At 55.7% G+C, this 19,250-nt stretch overlaps 8 protein-coding genes across 8 annotated transcripts; 5 read left to right on the top strand and 3 right to left on the bottom strand.

Moving 5' to 3' along the window:
• Nucleotides 1-707: 707 nt before the first annotated feature.
• On the top strand, nt 708-4,031 carry VDAG_08218 (uncharacterized protein; the record flags this gene model as incomplete). The annotated part of the gene is made up of 1 exon (XM_009657595.1): nt 708-4,031. The coding sequence occupies one exon, from the start codon at nt 708-710 to the stop codon at nt 4,029-4,031; it is 3,324 nt and encodes a 1,107-aa protein (XP_009655890.1).
• Nucleotides 4,032-5,029: 998 nt separating this feature from the next.
• On the top strand, nt 5,030-6,060 carry VDAG_08219 (uncharacterized protein; the record flags this gene model as incomplete). Its single annotated transcript, XM_009657596.1, has 3 exons — nt 5,030-5,131; nt 5,200-5,681; nt 5,729-6,060. 3 exons carry the CDS (start codon nt 5,030-5,032, stop codon nt 5,922-5,924), a joined length of 780 nt encoding a protein of 259 aa, XP_009655891.1. The 3' UTR covers nt 5,925-6,060.
• Nucleotides 6,061-6,705: 645 nt separating this feature from the next.
• VDAG_08220 (VAC1 protein) lies at nt 6,706-8,842 on the top strand (the record flags this gene model as incomplete). Its single annotated transcript, XM_009657597.1, has 3 exons — nt 6,706-6,954; nt 7,035-7,905; nt 7,962-8,842. 3 exons carry the CDS (start codon nt 6,706-6,708, stop codon nt 8,840-8,842), a joined length of 2,001 nt encoding a protein of 666 aa, XP_009655892.1.
• Nucleotides 8,843-9,887: 1,045 nt separating this feature from the next.
• VDAG_08221 (start control protein cdc10) lies at nt 9,888-12,496 on the bottom strand (the record flags this gene model as incomplete). The annotated part of the gene is made up of 3 exons (XM_009657598.1): nt 9,888-10,504; nt 10,559-12,263; nt 12,353-12,496. The coding sequence occupies 3 exons, from the start codon at nt 12,494-12,496 to the stop codon at nt 9,888-9,890; spliced, it is 2,466 nt and encodes an 821-aa protein (XP_009655893.1).
• A 1,204-nt stretch (nt 12,497-13,700) lies between these two features.
• Nucleotides 13,701-14,888, top strand: VDAG_08222 (uncharacterized protein; the record flags this gene model as incomplete). The annotated part of the gene is made up of 1 exon (XM_009657599.1): nt 13,701-14,888. The coding sequence occupies one exon, from the start codon at nt 13,701-13,703 to the stop codon at nt 14,886-14,888; it is 1,188 nt and encodes a 395-aa protein (XP_009655894.1).
• Nucleotides 14,889-14,935: 47 nt separating this feature from the next.
• Nucleotides 14,936-15,562, bottom strand: VDAG_08223 (N-acetyltransferase ats1; the record flags this gene model as incomplete). Its single annotated transcript, XM_009657600.1, has 2 exons — nt 15,506-15,562; nt 14,936-15,444 (listed from the first exon to the last, which is right to left on the bottom strand). The coding sequence occupies exons 1-2, from the start codon at nt 15,540-15,542 to the stop codon at nt 14,936-14,938; spliced, it is 546 nt and encodes a 181-aa protein (XP_009655895.1). The 5' UTR covers nt 15,543-15,562.
• A 752-nt stretch (nt 15,563-16,314) lies between these two features.
• VDAG_08224 (uncharacterized protein) lies at nt 16,315-17,326 on the top strand (the record flags this gene model as incomplete). Its single annotated transcript, XM_009657601.1, has 2 exons — nt 16,315-17,195; nt 17,284-17,326. 2 exons carry the CDS (start codon nt 16,315-16,317, stop codon nt 17,324-17,326), a joined length of 924 nt encoding a protein of 307 aa, XP_009655896.1.
• A 478-nt stretch (nt 17,327-17,804) lies between these two features.
• On the bottom strand, nt 17,805-18,550 carry VDAG_08225 (uncharacterized protein). Its single transcript, XM_009657602.1, has 2 exons — nt 18,141-18,550; nt 17,805-18,088 (listed from the first exon to the last, which is right to left on the bottom strand). Exons 1-2 carry the CDS (start codon nt 18,253-18,255, stop codon nt 17,952-17,954), a joined length of 252 nt encoding a protein of 83 aa, XP_009655897.1. The 5' UTR covers nt 18,256-18,550; the 3' UTR covers nt 17,805-17,951.
• Between the last annotated feature and the right edge of the window lie 700 nt (nt 18,551-19,250).

Here is a 19,250-nt window from a genome sequence, read left to right on the forward strand (position 1 = left end):
TTAGCCCCAAGCCACCAATACGTGTGCGCTTTCTTTGCTTTCATGGCATTCAGGTGTCAAGTCTGAGACCAGGCCTTTGACCACCTGAGATTGTTTGTTGTTCAACATCCCATCCATAGCTCGATCTCGATGTGGACTTGAATGCATGGCCTGGAATTCCCTGCTTTGTGTTTGTGCTCGAATTCTTTGTCGTAGACAGCGAATTGCTTCAGGTGGCTGATGATGAGGGTTCGATCATAGTTTCGATGGCGATGACTGTTCTTTTTGCTTTTTGATCTTCGCCAATGTGCAAAGTCCATGAATTCTCGGTCTTGTCACAGCAACCGAAATCGTTGGTTATTAGGGGACTGCAGATTTATCAGCCACGGTCGTACTGTACTCACCTCATCATCAACAACAACACCGGCGACAACAACGGCGAAAAGCTTTCGATCTTGCAGTCACTCCTACCAGCTCCAGTTGCAAGTAGAAGCCTGTCTTCAAGCACCTCCGGTCAGTACTCAGCATCTTGTCACCATTGCGAACTAATAGACTGAACACCGTTTCGCAGGTGCACGATTCTGTCAACAAGCTGTATCTCCAATCAACCACTCCTTCCACGACGGAACTCCGTGCCAGCTTCACCGAGGGTATCCGAAAACTGGTCCAGATTGCTCCACTCTGTTTGATTATACTAGCAAGAGCCACGCGTGGTTGCATCGCTCACAATGTCTGATACGTCAGAACGTTCCGATATTGGTTCTCCGGTCTGGGGGGCAACAACTGAGCCAGTCTGGCTTGGAGAACGCTCCCGTCAGCCGCGTGAAAAGATAGACGACGCCGTATGGGGGTCGCAAGAGCTGAATGAGTTGCTAAAACGTGACAGTCATGTTTCTGTCCCCCTCGACGAAAATTTGAAGCATCCGGACGAACTTGAGGTTATTCACAAATACTACTTGACAGGGATGGGATATGGCCCTGGCACGATGTTTCCATCACCTCTCAATCACCGACCTCTTAATGGCACACACTCCTTAGGCAATATTTGTGACGAGGCCAAGTATGTCAGCGGGGAAATCTTTCGCGAGTGGAAGATCCTCCGGGGGAGAATACACGACAAGGAACATAATGCGGTTCTCACCAACGCCCTGGCGCACTTGTTCGAACACAGCCCTCTGGATGCCCGGCACCTGTTCTTTGACAAGTGCTGGAAGAAAACACAGCAGTACTTTCTGAAGTGCGATCCAGGGAGCACAACGCCACTTCCCCTTGCTCGCCTCGCTAGGCAGGATGTGGCAAACATGGTTGCCGAGGCCAAGGGTGTTGCAATTGTTGGGGGGCACCCGTACACTGAGGCAGGGATAGAGCTAATGGCCTCTATCAGAGGCATGCGGTTCAAGATGCGGGAAATTAATACCATTGAGTCCCTGCGCTACTTGAACAGCATGCGCCTGGTCTACGAATTGTTTTTTGACTTACTGGCTCCCTTGCTCTGCCAGAAGAACCTGAACGATCCGGGCATGCTGGCAGCTTTCCTTGTGTCTCGCGCCGATGACCACCCGGCAGCCTTTGCGAGGGCAGACTTTCGACAAATGTATGTTGGCCTCGCCAATCGATGGTTTGCGCCTTTTGCCTGCTTTCTAGGGACAGAAATGAGTCTCGATGAGCCTGAATTGACCACCAATGCCTCTGGAGCTGGGAAAGAAGATTGGAAATTAGAGGCTACGCAGCTCAAAGAACACACCGAAACCTATGGAAGGCTATTCGACTTCTCTGCGCAATACTGGAGATCTAATGGTCATGCGGAGTGGGCACCCATTGGAGCAAAGTACACAAGGCTGAAAACGACTTCCGTCACTGGTGGAAACGACACAAAACGTCAAGAGTTCCTGGAGACTGCGGGCGAGGTTGAGAGACGACTCAACAAAAAGCTTTGCAATGCTCGGTCAAGAGAAGCCGCGTCGAAGATCGAGAGTGACAACGCCGGGCGCACCTACTCCTTTCTCGATGGCTTTGCGGTCCTGTCGGCACAAAACTTTATGCTTCACTTCCTCAATGTTGTCTGCTTCGATGCTATTATAAAATGGAGTAACCATGTGGAGCAATCGCCTGGCCAAGTATCCTGGATCACTGAGGACCTGGCACAGTACCGAGACCTTCAGATGAGAGAACGCTGTACTGGGATAGATAGGCCTTGGGCCGACCTTGGCCTGCATCTGGGCGATCCTCGCGGCATCTCTTCTGAGCAGGCTAGACACCAGCCTTACACCAAACCCCACCGCCGAAATGACTCAACAGGGGCCGAACCGTTGGTCATACCAACCCTTGAGGCGCAGCGCCTAGAGAGCATCACCGTGTTCCAGGAACTGATGAAAGACAGCTCGACATTCAAATCGCTGTTCAAGGTTGAGCTTGAGCATCATCATGGGTGGATTCGCGACAAGAAAGACCAAGTTCTAGAGAACCTTGACAAAGCCTCAAACTTGCCGCAAGCTATCGTGACGGAAGTGACTCTAGACATCATCGAGCGTGTTTTTCGAAGAAGGATCCTCGATGTAGAGTTTTTCCATTTCGTTCACGAGCACTACAATCGCTTTACGGAGAGTCCCGCCTCTTTGTCGACTTCGGACTGGCTATTCCTTCAGGTCCACGCCCGCGAGTTTGCGAGTCACTACTGGCATGATCTTTCTCGTCGTGGTATTTGGCATGCTCAGCCCAGATGGAGGCAGTATTTTCGCAGGAGCACGAAGTTCAGAAGCATCGCCAACGGATTGCCCCAGTACCTTCTACCCGTCGGCATGGAAACGAAAGATCAGCAACAGTGGTTCGTGCTCAACGACGATGGTGTGAACACAGATGAGGAGCTCAAACAGCTGTTCAGCCTCACTGGTCACCTCATGCATCGTTTCGTCACACAAAAGGAAGCAGCGGCATTTGTTGGACTGGGCAACCTTCTCGATACGCTGGCCCCTCTGCTTCCTCGACTGAGGCACCATAAGTTCATATCTGATTATGTCTTCAAGACCATTGAAAACCTCAATATTTGCGTCCAGATGGTGAAGCAGCTCGACTTACACCGCGACGGCGAGCGGGAGCTTCGACCCTATTTGGACAACGGGCCTGGCCAGACCTCTGAGCCACCCCGATCAGCGTTGCTTCAAAGCCTATCGACTGTACTGGACGAGGTCTTCCCAAAGGCATCACACTATACCAGGCATCAAGCATTGAAGTCCCTCAGTCCTTTACTGCATGGGAAATCACCAAGTGAACGAGATGCGTCCAGAACCATTCGAGGCATCTGGTATGCATTTGTAGTTCGAATCGCCGGCTATGAAATCAAACCAGAAGACGCTGCCTCTCTTGATGATGCTCCGCATACTAAGCTTGACCCTAAGAACAGACAAGAGAGCCTAGTAGGACCGGGCTTAATGGAGCATTGGGGAATTATTATTCAGGACCGGACGGAGCAGCTTGAGACCCTTTCGAGCTCTCCAAGCTCCCACAAGTCAACACCGCCAAAGCCACAGACACCACCTCCGCGCGTTGAGCTCAGAACGACAACATCCCCAGCCCATCACCCACCAGGCTGGGTACCAGGGCAGAACACAAACCCACGCCCTAGGCTGCCTCAGGAGGCTGCTGCACCTGTCGTACCTGAACCCCCACCTGTGCCAGCCGAACCGCTCCCGCCACTGGCGCCCGACATCTGGCGGATATTTGATAACATTTTCGGTGGCTATGAGAACTACAGCATGTCGCAATTGGTGCAGGCTTTCAAGGCTATAGGATGGAGAGTGGAGCAGAGCGAAAATGGTCTCAATTTCCTGTGGTCTCCGGAGTGTCGGCTTCCGGCACCTGTCAACAGCGTGGCAATGCAGATCCATCCGTACAAGCACAAGAAGCCGACAGCAAAGGTCCAGTCGGAGGCATGGAAGTCCGGCAACAGGAACCGGTTTGAGGAGCGCGGCGTCTCCCAGCAATCTCTCCAAACTCATTACAGCGGTTGTCCCGGCTGGCATCGGCGGAAGTATGATTTGGAGCTTGCGACATGAGTCAGTAGTGTCGGAGGTGTTGTATCACGAAGCGTGCAATTCACGTCGCTTAGTGATCGACAGCAATTGATGGATTGAGTTTACGGCAATCGAACTCTATTCCACGCAAATGAGCTGACATTCGCCGCGCTAACGCCATAAGGCCATTGTTAAGTGCATGGCAGAGGCAGGCTGGCGCAGGAGCTCGGCATAGGTGCCTTCGGTCCGACGCGATCGGCAAGACTAGCCCGACATTATTTATCTCTGACATCGTGAACCCTGGTTACATCCCACGCAGGTGGTTGACCGTCACAGCCAAGGAAATCACCGGTGTGAAGGAACTGCCGAGTGTGACGGTGACGAGATGAGGATGCAGCGAAGGTCAGGGCCTTGCAGGACAGTAGCATTGGAGGCCACGTACGATTTGATCACGCACGGGGGTGAGCGGTTGGTTACATGAGCTGAGCGAGGAGGTGCTGGAACAAGTGTTGAGTAAAATATAACCGAGTCGCGGCGTGTCCAGGACGGGAAAGACGTTACTGTAATTCAGACCCGTAGCAGTCGGCTCCATTAATGTAAGAAGGGTGACAGGGAGACAATGCGCGTAGCTTCAACACACCAGACTCGTGGGAGGTTCGTCACCATAGATGTCTCCGAGGGAAACCATCTCAATGGATGTAGGTCAAAGATTGCTGTCGCGAGTTCTCCTTCAATAATTAGACCCCAGAATTGAGGTATATACTGGGAAAGCGCTTGCAACAGAAGCATCCCCCAAGTCATTCAATGATATTCATGGGATATCCTCAAAGGGTCAAGTCGTGAGAGGTTAGGTCGCTTCTCCACGCGCGAGCTACCTTACCTAAGGTGGGGTTCAACAGCACGTGACAGATGACATAACATTTCTATGCGGCATGACGCAGCTCTTTATCGGGGTGCTCTGAGTGCCGCCCCGAAAAGCGGCCTCGTTCGGCGGTCCAAAATTTGGGCCGCTCTTGCGATCGCCCACGCAACACCATACGATGGCCGCATCGACAAAGTTCCCCGAAGTACAGGGCGGCGGTAGTCTGATCCTTGCCTGGCAGGTCAAGAACAAGAATGTCCTCGTTGTCGGCGGCGGCGAGGTGCGCCCACCCCCCCATCCAACCAGCGTATGGGCTTATCACCCTGCTAACATGATGGTCCTTGTCAGGTCGCCGCAGGACGCATCCTCAACGTCCTGAACGCCGATGCCAAAGTCACATTGGTATGCCCTGCCTCGGGCCTCAACCCCGAAGTAGCCTACCGCGTCGAGCAAGGCCAAGTCACCCACATCGACCGCGTATTCGAACCCAGCGACCTTGATGGAGCCGATATGGTCATGACGGCCATCGACGACCCTGCAGCATCGACTGTGATCTGGAAGCTCTGCAAGGAGCGCAAGATCCCCGCCAATATTGCAGATGTCCCACCTGAATGCGACTTTTACTTCGGCAGTGTCCACCGCGACGGGCCCCTCCAGATCATGGTCAGCACGAACGGCAAGGGTCCTAGGTTGGCCGCCATTATTCGGAAGCATATTGCGAAATCTTTGCCCAAGAATGCAGGCAATGCCATTGAGGCGATCGGGCAGCTGCGTCAGAAGCTGAGAAAGATTGCCCCGAACCCGGAGGCGAGCCCGAAGAGGATGGGATGGTATGTGGTGCCTTGCCCCTTACGATGGTCCGTCTAACAGCTGCCAGGATGATCAAAGTTAGCAATGCCTATGGCTGGGAAGAAATCTGCGATTTCACAGATGAGGACATGGAGAACCTACTTACGTACTATGCGGACAACAAGGTCCCTACAGTGGATGATCTCCAGGCTATGCGGCGCCATCCTGAGCCATCCAAAACCGACATATTCGACGGATCGTTTGGCTTCTGCGTCGGAGTGTGATGGGATGAAAGTAAGAATTGCTTCTAGACGCGCTGCGGTGCCAGTACAGCTGTGTAGGAGTCAGGAGCTGGGAAAGGCGTTATACACGTACAACTTTAAAGAAAATAGAAGGGAGAATGGCTTTGGCGATCAAACATCGTAGACTATCACTGTTGGAACACCGTTTGTTCTCGGCGCATACTATAAGTAACAAACGCGAGGCATGCTGGCAGACACTGCAAAGAAATGAAGGAACGCTTGGGCAGCATGGCGGAGCAGTCAAAACATGGCGTTTGTAAATTGTATGCACTGAAGTCAACTCAACGAAGCCAGCCTCATTAATGGCCACGTGAAACCTCGAACATTGTTCTGCAACATGGATGAGGCGCAGGAAATGCAGTGAACAACTGGCTGGAGGGGTTCAGTATGCGGAAGGAGGATTGTCAAGGCCATTATGCACTAAAACGATTCTACCCCTCAGACCCACACTCTCCAGCCGAGAACCCACAGCTCGGCAGGCAGCCCAACTGGTGGAGAGGCCATCGTAGCCAAGCCCCCGAGAGACCACGAGTGCTCTCCATCGACAGCCCCGCCTGGTCGTCCTTGTTTGTCACCGACAGGCCAGCTTCGCAACTACGACATATATCCACCCAATAAGCCTCTTCGCCTCCCGTTGCTACCGACTGATTGAGCTGGGGCAAAGACAACCACGCACTCTTCCGAAGCCGCCGTCAGACACAATCAGCAGTGCCTCATGATCTCCTAGCACGATATCACGGCCAGCCTCTCCCCAGTCTTCGCCATGTCCGGCCGAAAGCTGGGAGGCGGCCGCGTCCTGGGCAGCGGCAAAGGTCTGGCGCCGCCCACAGCCTCCGCCGTCCGCCAGCGTGCCTCGAGCCCCTTCGCGCCCTCGGAGAGCACCGTTTCCATCACATCGGCGTCCACCTCGCCGCCTGTTTCCAGCCCCGCTCCCGACTTTGCCGCACAGGACCTGACGTCCAACATCAGCCTTGGCGGGCCTTCAAAATCGGGGGACAATAGCTCCAAGCTGGTCTGCCCGATATGAGAGGAAGAAATGGTACGCCTCGGCTACGTGAAACCTCCGACTCGGACGCGCTGACCGGATGCCAGATGACATTGCTGCAGCTGAATCGACACATCGACGACGCACACCAGGAGCTGGCCGAGGTCGAGCAGGATGAAGTCAGAACATGGTTCGACAAGCAGGTCACCAAGGCGAAGCGATTTCAGCCTCTATCCATCATCAACCAAAAGCTGCGCGGCCTCGAGGTCTTCGAATCCAACGAAACCCTTCCCGTCTCTTCCGTCGCCGGCCCCCGGACGCAGGTTGAGCAGCCGATCGATCCCGATGAGCTCATTACAAGATCGCATTGGCAGCGCCAGACCATGAACGACCGTTGCACCGACCCGCTTTGTGGCAAGAACCTTGGAGCCGTCAACGGGAGCATCAACTGCCGACACTGCGGACGCTTATTTTGCGAAGAACACACAATGTATCAGATGAAGCTCTCGAGAGCTGCAAAGCACGAACCCGTGCGAGGGTACTGGGCAAGAGTTTGTGAGACTTGCTACAAGTCGCGCGAGGGATACAACGACCACAACGGCCTTCTCATCGACCACACAAGCGCATTCACGGAACTCCGGCGGAAGAGAGTCGAGAGGCAGAACTTGGAGGTCGCCAGGCTGGAAAAACGGCTGACAAAGCTAACGACATTGCTCGCCAATCCGCCAGAAGAAGTGGCCACAAACAACGGCGCGTTATCGGTGGCCAGCTTGACAGGGCAGAGGAACCCAAGAAAGTTGCTTGAACAAACAGTGGTGACCTGGGAGGATGATGCGTCGGTGCCGAGTTGTCCATTCTGTCAACAGGATTTCGGGTCGTGGACATTCAGGAGGCACCACTGCCGGATTTGCGGCCGGGTTGTTTGCGCTGATCCCCAGACAGGCTGCTCAACACTGGTCGGGCTGAACGTGGCAAGTCGTATGTCCCCCCGTGTATGCTACCGAGCCGAGCAAGATGAACTGACTTGATTTTAGATTTGAAATCTGCCACAGAAAAGCTATCAGCCGCTACCGATCAGCTCAGCATCGATGTCCGCATGTGTCGCGACTGCAACCACACCATCTTCTCGAAACGCGACTTTGATGCAGCCCTGGCGTCCAAACCGCCCGATCAACGCGCTTACGAGACTCTTCGGCAGTTCGAGCGCGGCATTCGTCAGATCATGCCCATCTTCCAACGGACACTTCTCGCACTGCAACCCGAAGGAAGCAACGCCTCAGGCGAACACCCGCCCCCGACACACGCGCAGATCCAGGAAGCCTCCAAGATCCGCAAGCGTCTCACCGACGCGTTTACGAAATATGACACGGCCGCACGCCGCCTTCGCGACCTCAAAACAACCTCCAAGATGCAGCTTCGGCTCCAAAACGCAATCTACGCCGCGGCGTCGGCCTTTTTGCACACGCACATGCTCACCCTGAAATCAGTCCCGCAGATCCTTCGCTCTCGCTCCTCCCAGAGCTCGCAGTCTCGCCTCTTGACACTGCAGCAACAGAATCTGAACGGATCATCGTCGTCGCTGAGCCAGCTCTCCTCTTCCTCGCCGTTGCGCAACGGGGAGGCCGTCGACATGTCGGAGACGGGCAGTCAGGCCGGCAGCGAGGCGAGCACGCAGGTCTCGGCCCTCGAAACGGAAGAGAAGGATCTGCGCGAGAGGCTGGTCGTGCTCGAGGAGCAGCGGTTCATGGTCAAGGAGATGATCGACAATGCCAGGGGATCGAGGCGGTTCGAGGAGGTCAGCGCCCTGACGCGCAACATTGAGGAGTTGGATTCGGAGATTGAGGACGTGAGGAGCCGGGTTGGAGATGTGGAGGAGAGGTGGCAAGGGCTTTATGCTGGTGGCATTGCTGCCTGAGGGGTGACGCGCCGGCAGCTTTGAGACTCGAAGGGAGGGAGCGTGACGTTTTATGATTCGTGTTTATAGCATTGCAAGGCGTCGAGGAGCCGGTCCCGTTTCTTTTTTGACTACTTGCAGTTGGTTGAAGCAAGAGTTAGGATAGTGTTCCAATAGTGATGTATTCAACAATGCGCGTCAATCTCTGAAGCTTAGGCTCGGTTGCAGTCATGTTTACATCTTGCATGTGAAGTGTCTAAGTTTCTGCACTGTAGTCACGCAGCGTTGGCCACTGGCGTACTATACATAATGCGGCGCGATGGTTCTTGTGGTGCTGTTACAGTCCTTGAAAAAGCTTGTGCCTGGCTGGAATCGAGGTCGTCAGCATATCTCCTTGACAGGGATGGCAGTTGCCGACGGAATGAACCCTCCACCACCCATCACATGTTTGATGGGAAGACGTGAGGCCATGTGCGTAACTAATAGACCTTTTGGCATCTTAAATAAGAAAATCGAATATAGAATATAGCTCTGGGTTTACGATAGGGAACATGTTTGAGAGCTATAGAATCGCTCTACGAGGGCCGAGTGGGCAGTTATGACAATTCTGCCCCTTCATAGCTCATCTGCAGGTACTGGTGCGTGGCTTCATGACGTCTGGTGGATAGATTGATTAACGCTTAAAGGAACGACATCACATTGCTTGCACAGGGAGGAACGTAGCACTGAACGTTTTCAAGTCGAGCAGCAACGGGCCCAAAACTACGTCATGGAATGAAACAGTGCATTCACCGAGATCACCATATAGGCATCTACCGATAGGTATCATAAAAAACAAAAAGGGACTCATCCACCCGTCTTGGACGTGCTTTCCGCCCAATGATCCATCCAAAACGCCGCCGGAAAGAAAAATCAGAAAGATACATTGCCAAGCCACCTTTCACGCAAGGCGTATATACGTTCACGCCGTCGTCTTTCGTCCTAGGCTGGAGGGCATCATTGGCCGTGGCTGCTTCACCAGGTCCTTCCACTCCACGACGTCGGCCGTCTCGGTCTTGGGGGCCTTCTAGGACACACCGTTCTCGACACCGCCGAGGAACCTCCTGACCCGCCCAATTTCGAGCTCGCCCTTTTCGCTCTCGACGGCCCTCAGCAGCCCGTCGACCATGGCGTCCACCTCGCCTTCGGGCACGCCCGTGCACATGGCTACGACGCGGCGATACTTGACTTCGACGTCTCGACTCCGCCCCTTCAACGCAAGGGCCATCTTCCGCAGCCCGTCTCGGCGGTTCTCCACGGCCTTGGATCGCGCCTTGAGCGTCGCACCGGGTGGCAGAAGGCCAGCAGCGCCATCAGCGCCGCTCTCGCTGGCGGCTTCGAGAACGGCGGCCAGCTCTGTCTCCCATGCTCCGGATGCGAGGGCGTCGGGACGGCCCTGGCGTTTTTGCTCTTGCATGAGACGGACCTGCTCATCCTCGCGTGCGTGTGACAGGTTGGCGACCTTTTGACGAGCGAGCTGCTGCTTCTTATGCGTCTGCTGGAGGGTCTCGAGGGTGCGGCGCGCGTCGGCGAGTTGAGTCGTCGAGGTGCGGAGGACCGCATGGAGGGAGTCGATACTGGCCTGCTTGGACTTGATCTCCGCTTGAAATGTGGTCGAGGTTTCATGAAGGAGATGTGTTATTGCTGGAATGAATTAGTCTTGACCCTCACAGGTCTAGATCAGGGTAGGGCACTCACAAGAGATGATCTCATCACTGCTCTCGCGGGACTTTTGACTGCTGGGCGCAGTGCCGTTCTTTTCCGTAGTAGCGTCGCCATTCGTACCGTTGACATTGTCTTCTGCGGCGTCACCGCCAATGCCAAAGTCGAGAGGCCGTAGACCAGCCTTGTTAGCGATGTGTGGATCCGCGTGAACTTCAAGGAGTTGAGAGATGATGCTTCTGTTGCCGATGCGTGCCGCAATATTCAGAGCCGTGTCGCCCGAGTTGTCTTGCACGTTGACAACCTCCATCATGAAGCGGCCGATGCCCATCTTTTGCTGCTGAGACTGCGAGCTCGACGTAACACCTTCGGCATCGCGGCCCTTGGCTGCGGCGTCTGAAAGCGTTGCCCTGCCTTGGCTGCCTTGGCGTACGACCCATTCCAGCAAGCTCTCGAGATAGTAGCGGCTGGCTGCGTTTCGTCCCTTGACGGCGCTCGTCATGGCGATGTGGTGTAGCGCAGTGCGTCCCTTTGCGTCCCGAACCTCAATGGTCGAACCGAGAACCTCGAGCAAGTCAGGGAACGATCCGAGGTCCATCGAATTTGTCACGACACAGGCCCGCATCAGAGCCGTCTCGCCTGCTGCGTTCACGCGGAAAGGGCTAGCGCCGTAGCTCAACAATGTCTTCAGGAGATGCATGCGAGAAAGGGTGGCTGCCCAATGCAAAGCAGTGTGGCACTGCTGGTCGATGGGCATGTCAAGCTCGGCCGGGGTAAAGGATCGTAGCATTTCATGCTTGTTCTGGTCAGATGCGGCCGCATCCATAAAGAGACCCATGAGCATGCTTCGTTTTTGTTCGGCATCGGGGGAGACCTCAAAAGGTAGAGGTGACAAGGGGCTATAGCCGTCGTGTGGTTGCGCATTGCTGACGGCTTGTGAGTAGATGAAGGACTCGTTGGGTTCTGTTGGTGAGCCGGGAAAGTTCTCTTGAAGCATGTCCATGTTGGAATGTGTGTAGCCAAAGCTGTCGGCCGGGGTCATTGTGACTCGCTGTCGCTTCCTTGGCGGCTCTGCGCTCGGTTCGGAAAAAGGCTGTGTCTGCTGGGACGACATTTGCGAGTTCGCCTGCTGGCCATAATCCGAGGCGAAGCTCTGTTGCGAGTTGCCGGGGAAATCGTCAGCGTTCTGCATTGAGCTCTGGCGACTAAAACTCGGGGCGCGTGTCGGGCCATTGCGACTCCTGGGCCCCGGCGATTCGAAGCGTGCTTTGCTGATAGCAGCCACGGCATGCGATGCGGTGCTGGAAATGTTCTTGAAGAAGGTGCCGCTGAGACCGTTGCCCCTGGCCTCGTTGCCGAGGTTGTACATGCGCTTGCGCTGGGCGGCCATGGCCTGCTCCTTCGTCGGCGTGTTGATGTCGCCGCGACCCGCGATACCGCCGTCCTGGCCCATGTCGTAGGTCAGTAGAGGACGAAGAATCTCCTCGACGCCATATTGGCGACAGACCTCGACGGCTCGCTCAAACTTGATCCATGTACCCTGGTATTTGCCGTAGCCGCCCTGGACCTTTTCGTGCTCGCCGGTCTGGATCTCTTTCTCGAGAATCTTGGTGCGCTTTCCCTTTTCGACGCCGGCGACCTTGAGAATCTGGGTGGCATTGAGCCAGCTGTCGTTGCGCCGGCGCATTACGGCAACACCTTGGACCTCCATTTCGTATACGTCGACGCCGGAGTAGACGGCCTTCCGTAGATGTTAGTGACTTAAAGAAAAAAAAAGGCCCGCGATTCAGGATGGGGACACAAAGGGAGGGTTCTTGCGAGGAGACATACAGAGTAGATCTGGTGGTCGGCCGCGGCCATCTTGGAGCCACCGTCGTAAGGGCGGTACCCTGATGATGCCAAGCCCGGCTGGGATTGTTGGCTCATGGTGAAGGATTGCTGTGAGGAGGGTCTTGATTGAGATGCTGCCTGCATCGTGAATGAAGACAAGACCAGCCGCGTGGTGTCGGTGGAAAATGCCAATTACGAAGATAGGGCCGGTCGCGACGTTGCGCAGATGGGGGGGTCGAGGGGTGCGGCGTCTAATCGTTGTAGGGATTGGCTGTGAGGGGGGCGCGAAGGGCGAAAGCCCAGCCCAGGGGGTTCGAGTGTGACGTGCGTGGGGAGTTGGAGGAAGAAGGAGCGGATAGCGCCGTCAGAGGCTGCAGGATAGGGATGGCGGAGGTTTTGGGGATATTGGGGATATCGCGATAGGTAATGTAGATGGTGGCGGACAATCGGATTGTCGTCGAGAATATAGTCGTGAATGGATGGGAGTCGTCTCTCGAAATTGATTCGCACGTCAGGAGGGAGAACGGAAGCAGAAGAAGCTGGGTGCCTCTTGGAATCGTCGGGTGCGTCGCGCGGCAGCAGTTCGGATGCGAGTCGAGGCGAAAAGGGAAAGGTACCCGGGTTGGCGTCAGCTACATTATCGTCCCTTGGTGGAAGATCAGCGCATGGAGCCACTGTGCGTGTCTGCACGTGAGTATGCTGGGTGCCGCGCGGGGGTGGAGATGTGCGTTGGAGTGAGTTGAGGCTGTCGGTGAAGGCGGCGTTGCTGAGGGGGAGGAAGTGATGCAAGGTTGTTTCGTGGCCGTCGTCAATTCTGGGCTCTGGAGCCGGGGTCTGGCCGAGAAACGAGACGTAGATGTGGTAGACTGGGGGATGGATGGAGATGGGAACTATGGAGCTGGACGCGTGAGCTTGGCCAGAAGAGGAATTTCAATTAACCCAGGACGTGTCGGTTTCGCGAGTTTGCGTGTCTCGAGCGTGTAGAGGGCGTGTCCTTTCGCGTCAGGGACGTGCCCTGGTGACCCAGGACCCTACAGGGGCACCTACTGCCTACACATTGTACCTTAATACCTGTAGACGTGCTGAGGTGCAGCGTTCAGAAGTGCTTGCAGTGGGCACGTGCATGTGCACAAATGTCTTGCGTGAGACCCCACTCAAGCTGCTTGTGCTTGTGCGCCTTCAGACTTATGCAGCGTGGCAGCATTTTGATCTCGAAGCTTGATGTCAAGCTCCATTTCAACAATCGATCGGTTTGCCTGCTTTACGAACAAACGACGTGTCTTGGTGACACCTTTGATGACCTCAGCCACATAGTTCGAGCTCCTTGAGCTCCCCCGACACCTGCAACATGTCTCGAATACCCCTTTCTCGACCTGTACCTCCTCTACATCTCTACCGACACCTCCTCCGCGAAGCCTCATACCTTCCCGAACTCTGCAGACCGTACGTGTACCATCGTATCAGGGACCGCTTCCGATCTGCGAAAGGCACCTTTACAAGTGTGAAGTGGACCGGCAAAACAAACGATACCCTCGAAATAGCCGCCCGCGAAGCCAGACGCCGCACCAAGGCCGCTTTGTGGGAAGGTGAGAGGCACCTTCGACGTCTTCGTGCCGCCAACGCCGGCGATGTTGCTCGCATGCAGCGCATCCTCCGCCTTGCCTTCGGGCGCCTCGGCAAGCGGCGCCGCGAACTGATGGCCGATCTTCTCCACCAAGATCCGCCCTCGGACACGGCCGCTCTCGAGGCACGCCTCAGCAAGCTGGACCTCGCCAAAAACACGACCGACAACTCCGCGAGCAGGACGAAAGAGCCGCCCCTGAAGCCGCGAACACCTGACCACTGGGATACCGAAAGCCTGCTCGCCTATCTTCGGTCGCAGAAACGTCACCAAGACCACACCACACCTGCAACCTGGTCGAAGAGCCCCCTGACCAATCTAAACCCAGAGCGAGACCTCGACAAGCTCAAGACCATCCTTGGCCAGCCCATGCCAGAGAGGAGACTGCGCATCCGAAGAGAGAAGTGGTGGAAACACGCGGCTGACAGAGTCATGCCACCTCTGGCGAAAGCAGAGTGGGATACTCTGGCCCAGGCCGCCCTTGGAAACCTACCTGTCGACCAGTACACAACCCTGCCGCGACGCCCTTTGGCCCGCTCCAAGACACCGGGAATCAACCCTGCACAAAAGAGCTGGAACTGGACGCCCTATGCTGACAGGCCCGCATCCTTGGTTGAGAGGCCACGGGCCGTCACGAATGTCAGGTTGGTCGACGAGCCAGAAGTAGGACCGTACGGCGGAGACCTAGAGAGCCGAATCCGACCCCTGTCCAATAGGCAGTTCCGGAGGCAATACCGGCAGATTTACGAATCTTCTTCCTTCGCCGAGCAACATCCGACTACGTTGAAAAAGTCATTCCAATGGGGCACACGCGGCTGGCCTCCCGTCGCCACACCAGCTCAGCTTCAGCGCTACATTAACTCGGCAGAGGTCCCAGAGCCTGACCGAAACATCAGAAAGAGGACCAAAGCATGAGACACAATACCAAAGCGTCTAAATTTTATATGACATTATTTTCTCTACTACTGGGCTCCCAGCCCGGCGAGGCGGGGCAGGGTGTCTCCGTCCACGCGCATGGTGACCCATTCATCCATCGACTGCGCACCAATGCTCCTGTAAAACTGGATGCTCGGTTCGTTCCATTTGAGGACGCACCACTCAAGACGAGCGCCGCCCGTTTCCACGACCTCCCGCGCCAGCGCCGAGAGCAACTTCTTGCCGTACCCCTTGCCGCGCTCCGTCTGGCGGACGTAGAGGTCCTCGAGCCAGATGCCGTGGCGCGCACGCCAGGTGCTGTAGCTGTAGAAGTATAGCGCCATGCCTACGGGCGTGTTGGACTCGTCGAAGGCGAGCAGGCAGCGCGCCGGTCGCGCGGGTGTCGTCAAGTCAGCGCCTCCCGGAGCCGACAGGTTGGAGTCACTCGGCGCAAAGGCAATGGTGTTGGCGAGGGTCTCTTCTGTGGCCTGCACCGCGGAAAGCTCCTTCTCGTAGTCGGCCAGCTCTTTGATGAGCTCCAGGATTGTAGGGACATCTAGACAGGTCAGCGAGGGGTCTGTAGAAACGCAGAGTGCCTTGATTCAGGGAACACATACCTTCACGACGAGCGTGGCGGATGGTGCAGGACGACATGGTGGTGAAGGGGTGGGGCTTGATGAGGGTAGATGATCTTTGTGTGAATAAGATCAGCCTCTTGTCGGCGACTTGAAGCCCAATGCTTTATATACCAGAAGGTTGTGCTAGACCGACTTCGGCAATCGAAAGGGCGACGCGAAGGGCGTCGTTCATGACATTTTGAGGTGGGATGACTGGCAGAATTACCCCACATTCATTGCACACTGGACCCCGCGGCGCTGACCGCTTTCCACCCTGACGATCACCATGTCGGCGGATCGTGAATGCCGCTCGTTCTTGAGCCTTCGAATTCCTTCCTCGTGGTTCTTGGCCATTCTTCGACACGCGAAAGTCGTGTCTTCCATTCAAGCACGGCTGTTCAGTCTCGCGGCGAGATGGGGCGGTATGCCGATTCATCGAGCTTGGTGTCGATGGCGCGACATTCACACGAATCAATTTCTGTGTTACGAATGTAATGAATTCTGGACAGGCCAGTCCGGCTTCGTGACTACTCCTACCCACATCTGTTGTATCGAGGTTGGTTCGAAGGCTGCTTCGACTGTTGCCGACACAATGGCATTGGTATACCCGGCCATGGCCTGTGGAAGCCCCTGGGCGTCTGCTACCTAATTACACTCTTGTACAGGTTCATGAACAACATCAGATGCCCAAATCGTGGGACTTATTCACCCATCCCATATACATGTATATAGGTTGAGTGGGGTTTCCGTTGTAGGCATGCGTAAACCCAGCAATATCGCAGACTACCTTACGTCGACTCTTTTCCACCATGGTCGATTTTACCGTTCCCGTATACGAGAAGCTGGCTTCTTGGAACCAAAATGCTCGTCGCGAATACATTAGCGCTTGTCTTTGTTTCCCTTACGACAACATGCATCCTCGCTCCGCGGTAATTCAACACCTCCAGGCCGCCGTGTCTCGACTACAGAAAAAGCAACCAGTCATTGCCTCAGAGATTCACCTATATAGACAGTCAGGGATGTTGTATCTGGCATACAACCCTCCGAATTGTTTCGAAACCGATTCCTCAGTGGTCACCGTGGAGGAGCGCCCTGTCGATTCTTTGGGTGATGATTTCCCTCGTGCCTACCAAGAACTCCGAGATCTACAGTGGCCACCGGGCTTTTTCATGGACAAGCATCAGCTTCTTGGATTGGGCGACTTCAGCATCTTCCCCCGTGCCAGGGCCTTCCGCCTGCAGGTCACCTTTCTAGAGGACGGTTTTCTCCTGTGGGTGCATCTCCACCACTCCGTTGGTGATGCCGCATGTCTAAGTGCCATCCTCGTCAGCATCGCTGCGGAAACCTGCGGGGACAACGACTCACTGTCCCCGCCCATGACGCCCCTCCAGCCAGCGAAACTGACAGCTTCTATCGCGCCTGACATCTCGTGGCATGATCTCGCCACCTCGTGCCCCGAGCTCGGCCTCTTTCCAGAGAACACGCCCTTCGACAGCGTCGCCACACCTCTGCCGCGGCTCGACCCTCCTCCCCCCGCCGCCCAACCTTACACGAGCGCCATATTCGTGATCAAGGTCGACGCGCTGAAGAATATCGGTGAGATGATCCGTCTCGTGAGCTGTGTGGATAAACCCCCCTCGATCTTCGTCGTCTTGTCGGCCCTGACCTGGAACTACATCACTCGCGCGCGGTACAAGCACGAAGTGGCATATGCCATGGCCACGCCCGAGGTCGCGACGCTGGGTTTGACCACGCACTGGCGGCAACGTGCCTTCCAGAAAGAGGCGGCACCATACTTCGGCAATGCGTCTGCAGGCGTGATTACAAGGGTTCCGCGGGATGTCCTCCTCGGGCTTTCCGGACACCCTAGCAAGCCCGGCGGTCTGCCGGCTTGGGTACCTGCCGTGACGGAATCGATACAGGTGGCCTTCAAACACGTAGACGAGCCGTTTGTTGCCGTGAGAACGGCCATGATGGACAAGGCAGTGAGGGAGGGAAGAGTCTTGGGACGCACGACCTCTCCCTTCTACGCCGGTGATCTCGAGATGGACTCGTGGCGTCATTTAGGGGTGCACGCCCGGTGGAAGATTCCTGGGGTAGGTGTGGCCGAACCCGATCGGGTGCGCATCGTAGCTGGGAACACGGGCGGTGGCAGAGGGGTCCTCGTTCTGCCAGCGAAGCACGACGCGGAGTATGTGGAGCTCTTGGTGACTCTTGCTGAAGGGTCGATGAAGGAACTGATGGCGTGCCAGGAATGGATGACCCTCGTAGACAGGGTGGTCAGGGCACACGGGGAAACCTGAACTTCGTTCATCTAGGGGATGTCACGCAATTCTGAGGCAGGTACCCCGTTAGGTCAGGCTGTCGACAAGAGGCTATCGTAAATAGAATGGCATGATTACACTCGGTATCTGAACAATACTAGCATCCTCTCCATAAGAAGTGTTTAAACGACGCGGCTGCCCTCCAATGCATCGGCCGCGCTCTTACTGCGTGGGACGTCCTCCTTGCCGTAGTGGTTGTCAGGTCCGCCAAGCTCCTCGATCGCCTTTTTGCTGTTCTCCTTGGACTCCTCGCTCGTGTCTAACCTTGTCAGTGGATGATTCCCCATAAGCTAGGATTGATGGTCACGTACTGGGGTTGGAGAGATTGGCCTTGTGGCCAGAGATCTTGTTTGAGATGTCTTCCTTGCCCTGACCCAACTCCTGCATGTCGTTGGAGATGACGGACTTGGCACCGGCGGCAGACATTCTGAATAGATATTTGAGATGAGGTTTTGTTAAAAGTGTTGTGAATGGTGTTGTGAATGTTCAGAGTTGTAGATTGATTTGCGGTGAAATGGTGCTGTTGAGCAGAATCCCAGGCTCATATACCTCCGCCAGGACTGTTTGAATATGACGTTAGGTGACCGTCTGGTTTCCCCGCTATTACAACACTGCCCAGCCCGCATGTTTGCTTGCTTGCTCACGCTGGCCATCTGGCCAAGAGGATCCAAATAACACGGCCATCGCGATTCAACGGCCAAACGACGGATGACCATGTCACAACATGGGTTCGGAAAGGCTAGGCCTATGTGGCTCGTGAAATGGCCGCCACACCGTAGACGACGTGGGTGTGCGAGAACGCGTCTGGAGTTGGCGAAGGCCTGGATGTTGGCAGGGGGCCTGACCCCTTGACATCATATCGGCGTCGAGTGGCTTGGCGATCGAGATCGACAGCGCACCACTCAAGTGCTGTTTGGCTCTGACAATGGGCCTCCGCTGGTTTCACGAACCGAGATACTGCCACACGGTGACGTCGGATCGCTCAGTCGCAGTCGCCAGCCTCACGCGGCCAAGGTTGGAAGCTGTGATAGAGTGGTCCATCTTCAGTTGCCTGAAGCCGCCGCTGAGTTTGATGGCAAAGACGTCACACCTGGGAGCTCCGTCTTCAAGCGACTCTAGTGTACCGGGGAACTTTGCTCAGCTTGGCTAAATTGCCGACGAGCGGTTCAACGTGTTGGAAACGTGTCCCGGCGGTCGGGTGGGCCGAAGGTATCCGCCAAGCCCGTGACCGTGCCGTATCGAGGTTGGAAAGCGCGCCGCCACTCTTCGGGCCGTGAGGAAGGCGGGCGTGGTGCATCACCTGCGATGCGTCCTATGCCGGCGATCGTGTGGCTCTAGGTAGGGAGCTCTGGCGACGGAGTCCATGTCACCAGGTCCTTACTGACGCTCGAGATCCATCTGGTTACCTACCTGATTACCTT

Source organism: Verticillium dahliae, genomic scaffold, assembly GCF_000150675.1.
Source record: "Verticillium dahliae VdLs.17 supercont1.19 genomic scaffold, whole genome shotgun sequence".
Classification (NCBI taxonomy): domain Eukaryota; kingdom Fungi; phylum Ascomycota; class Sordariomycetes; order Glomerellales; family Plectosphaerellaceae; genus Verticillium; species Verticillium dahliae.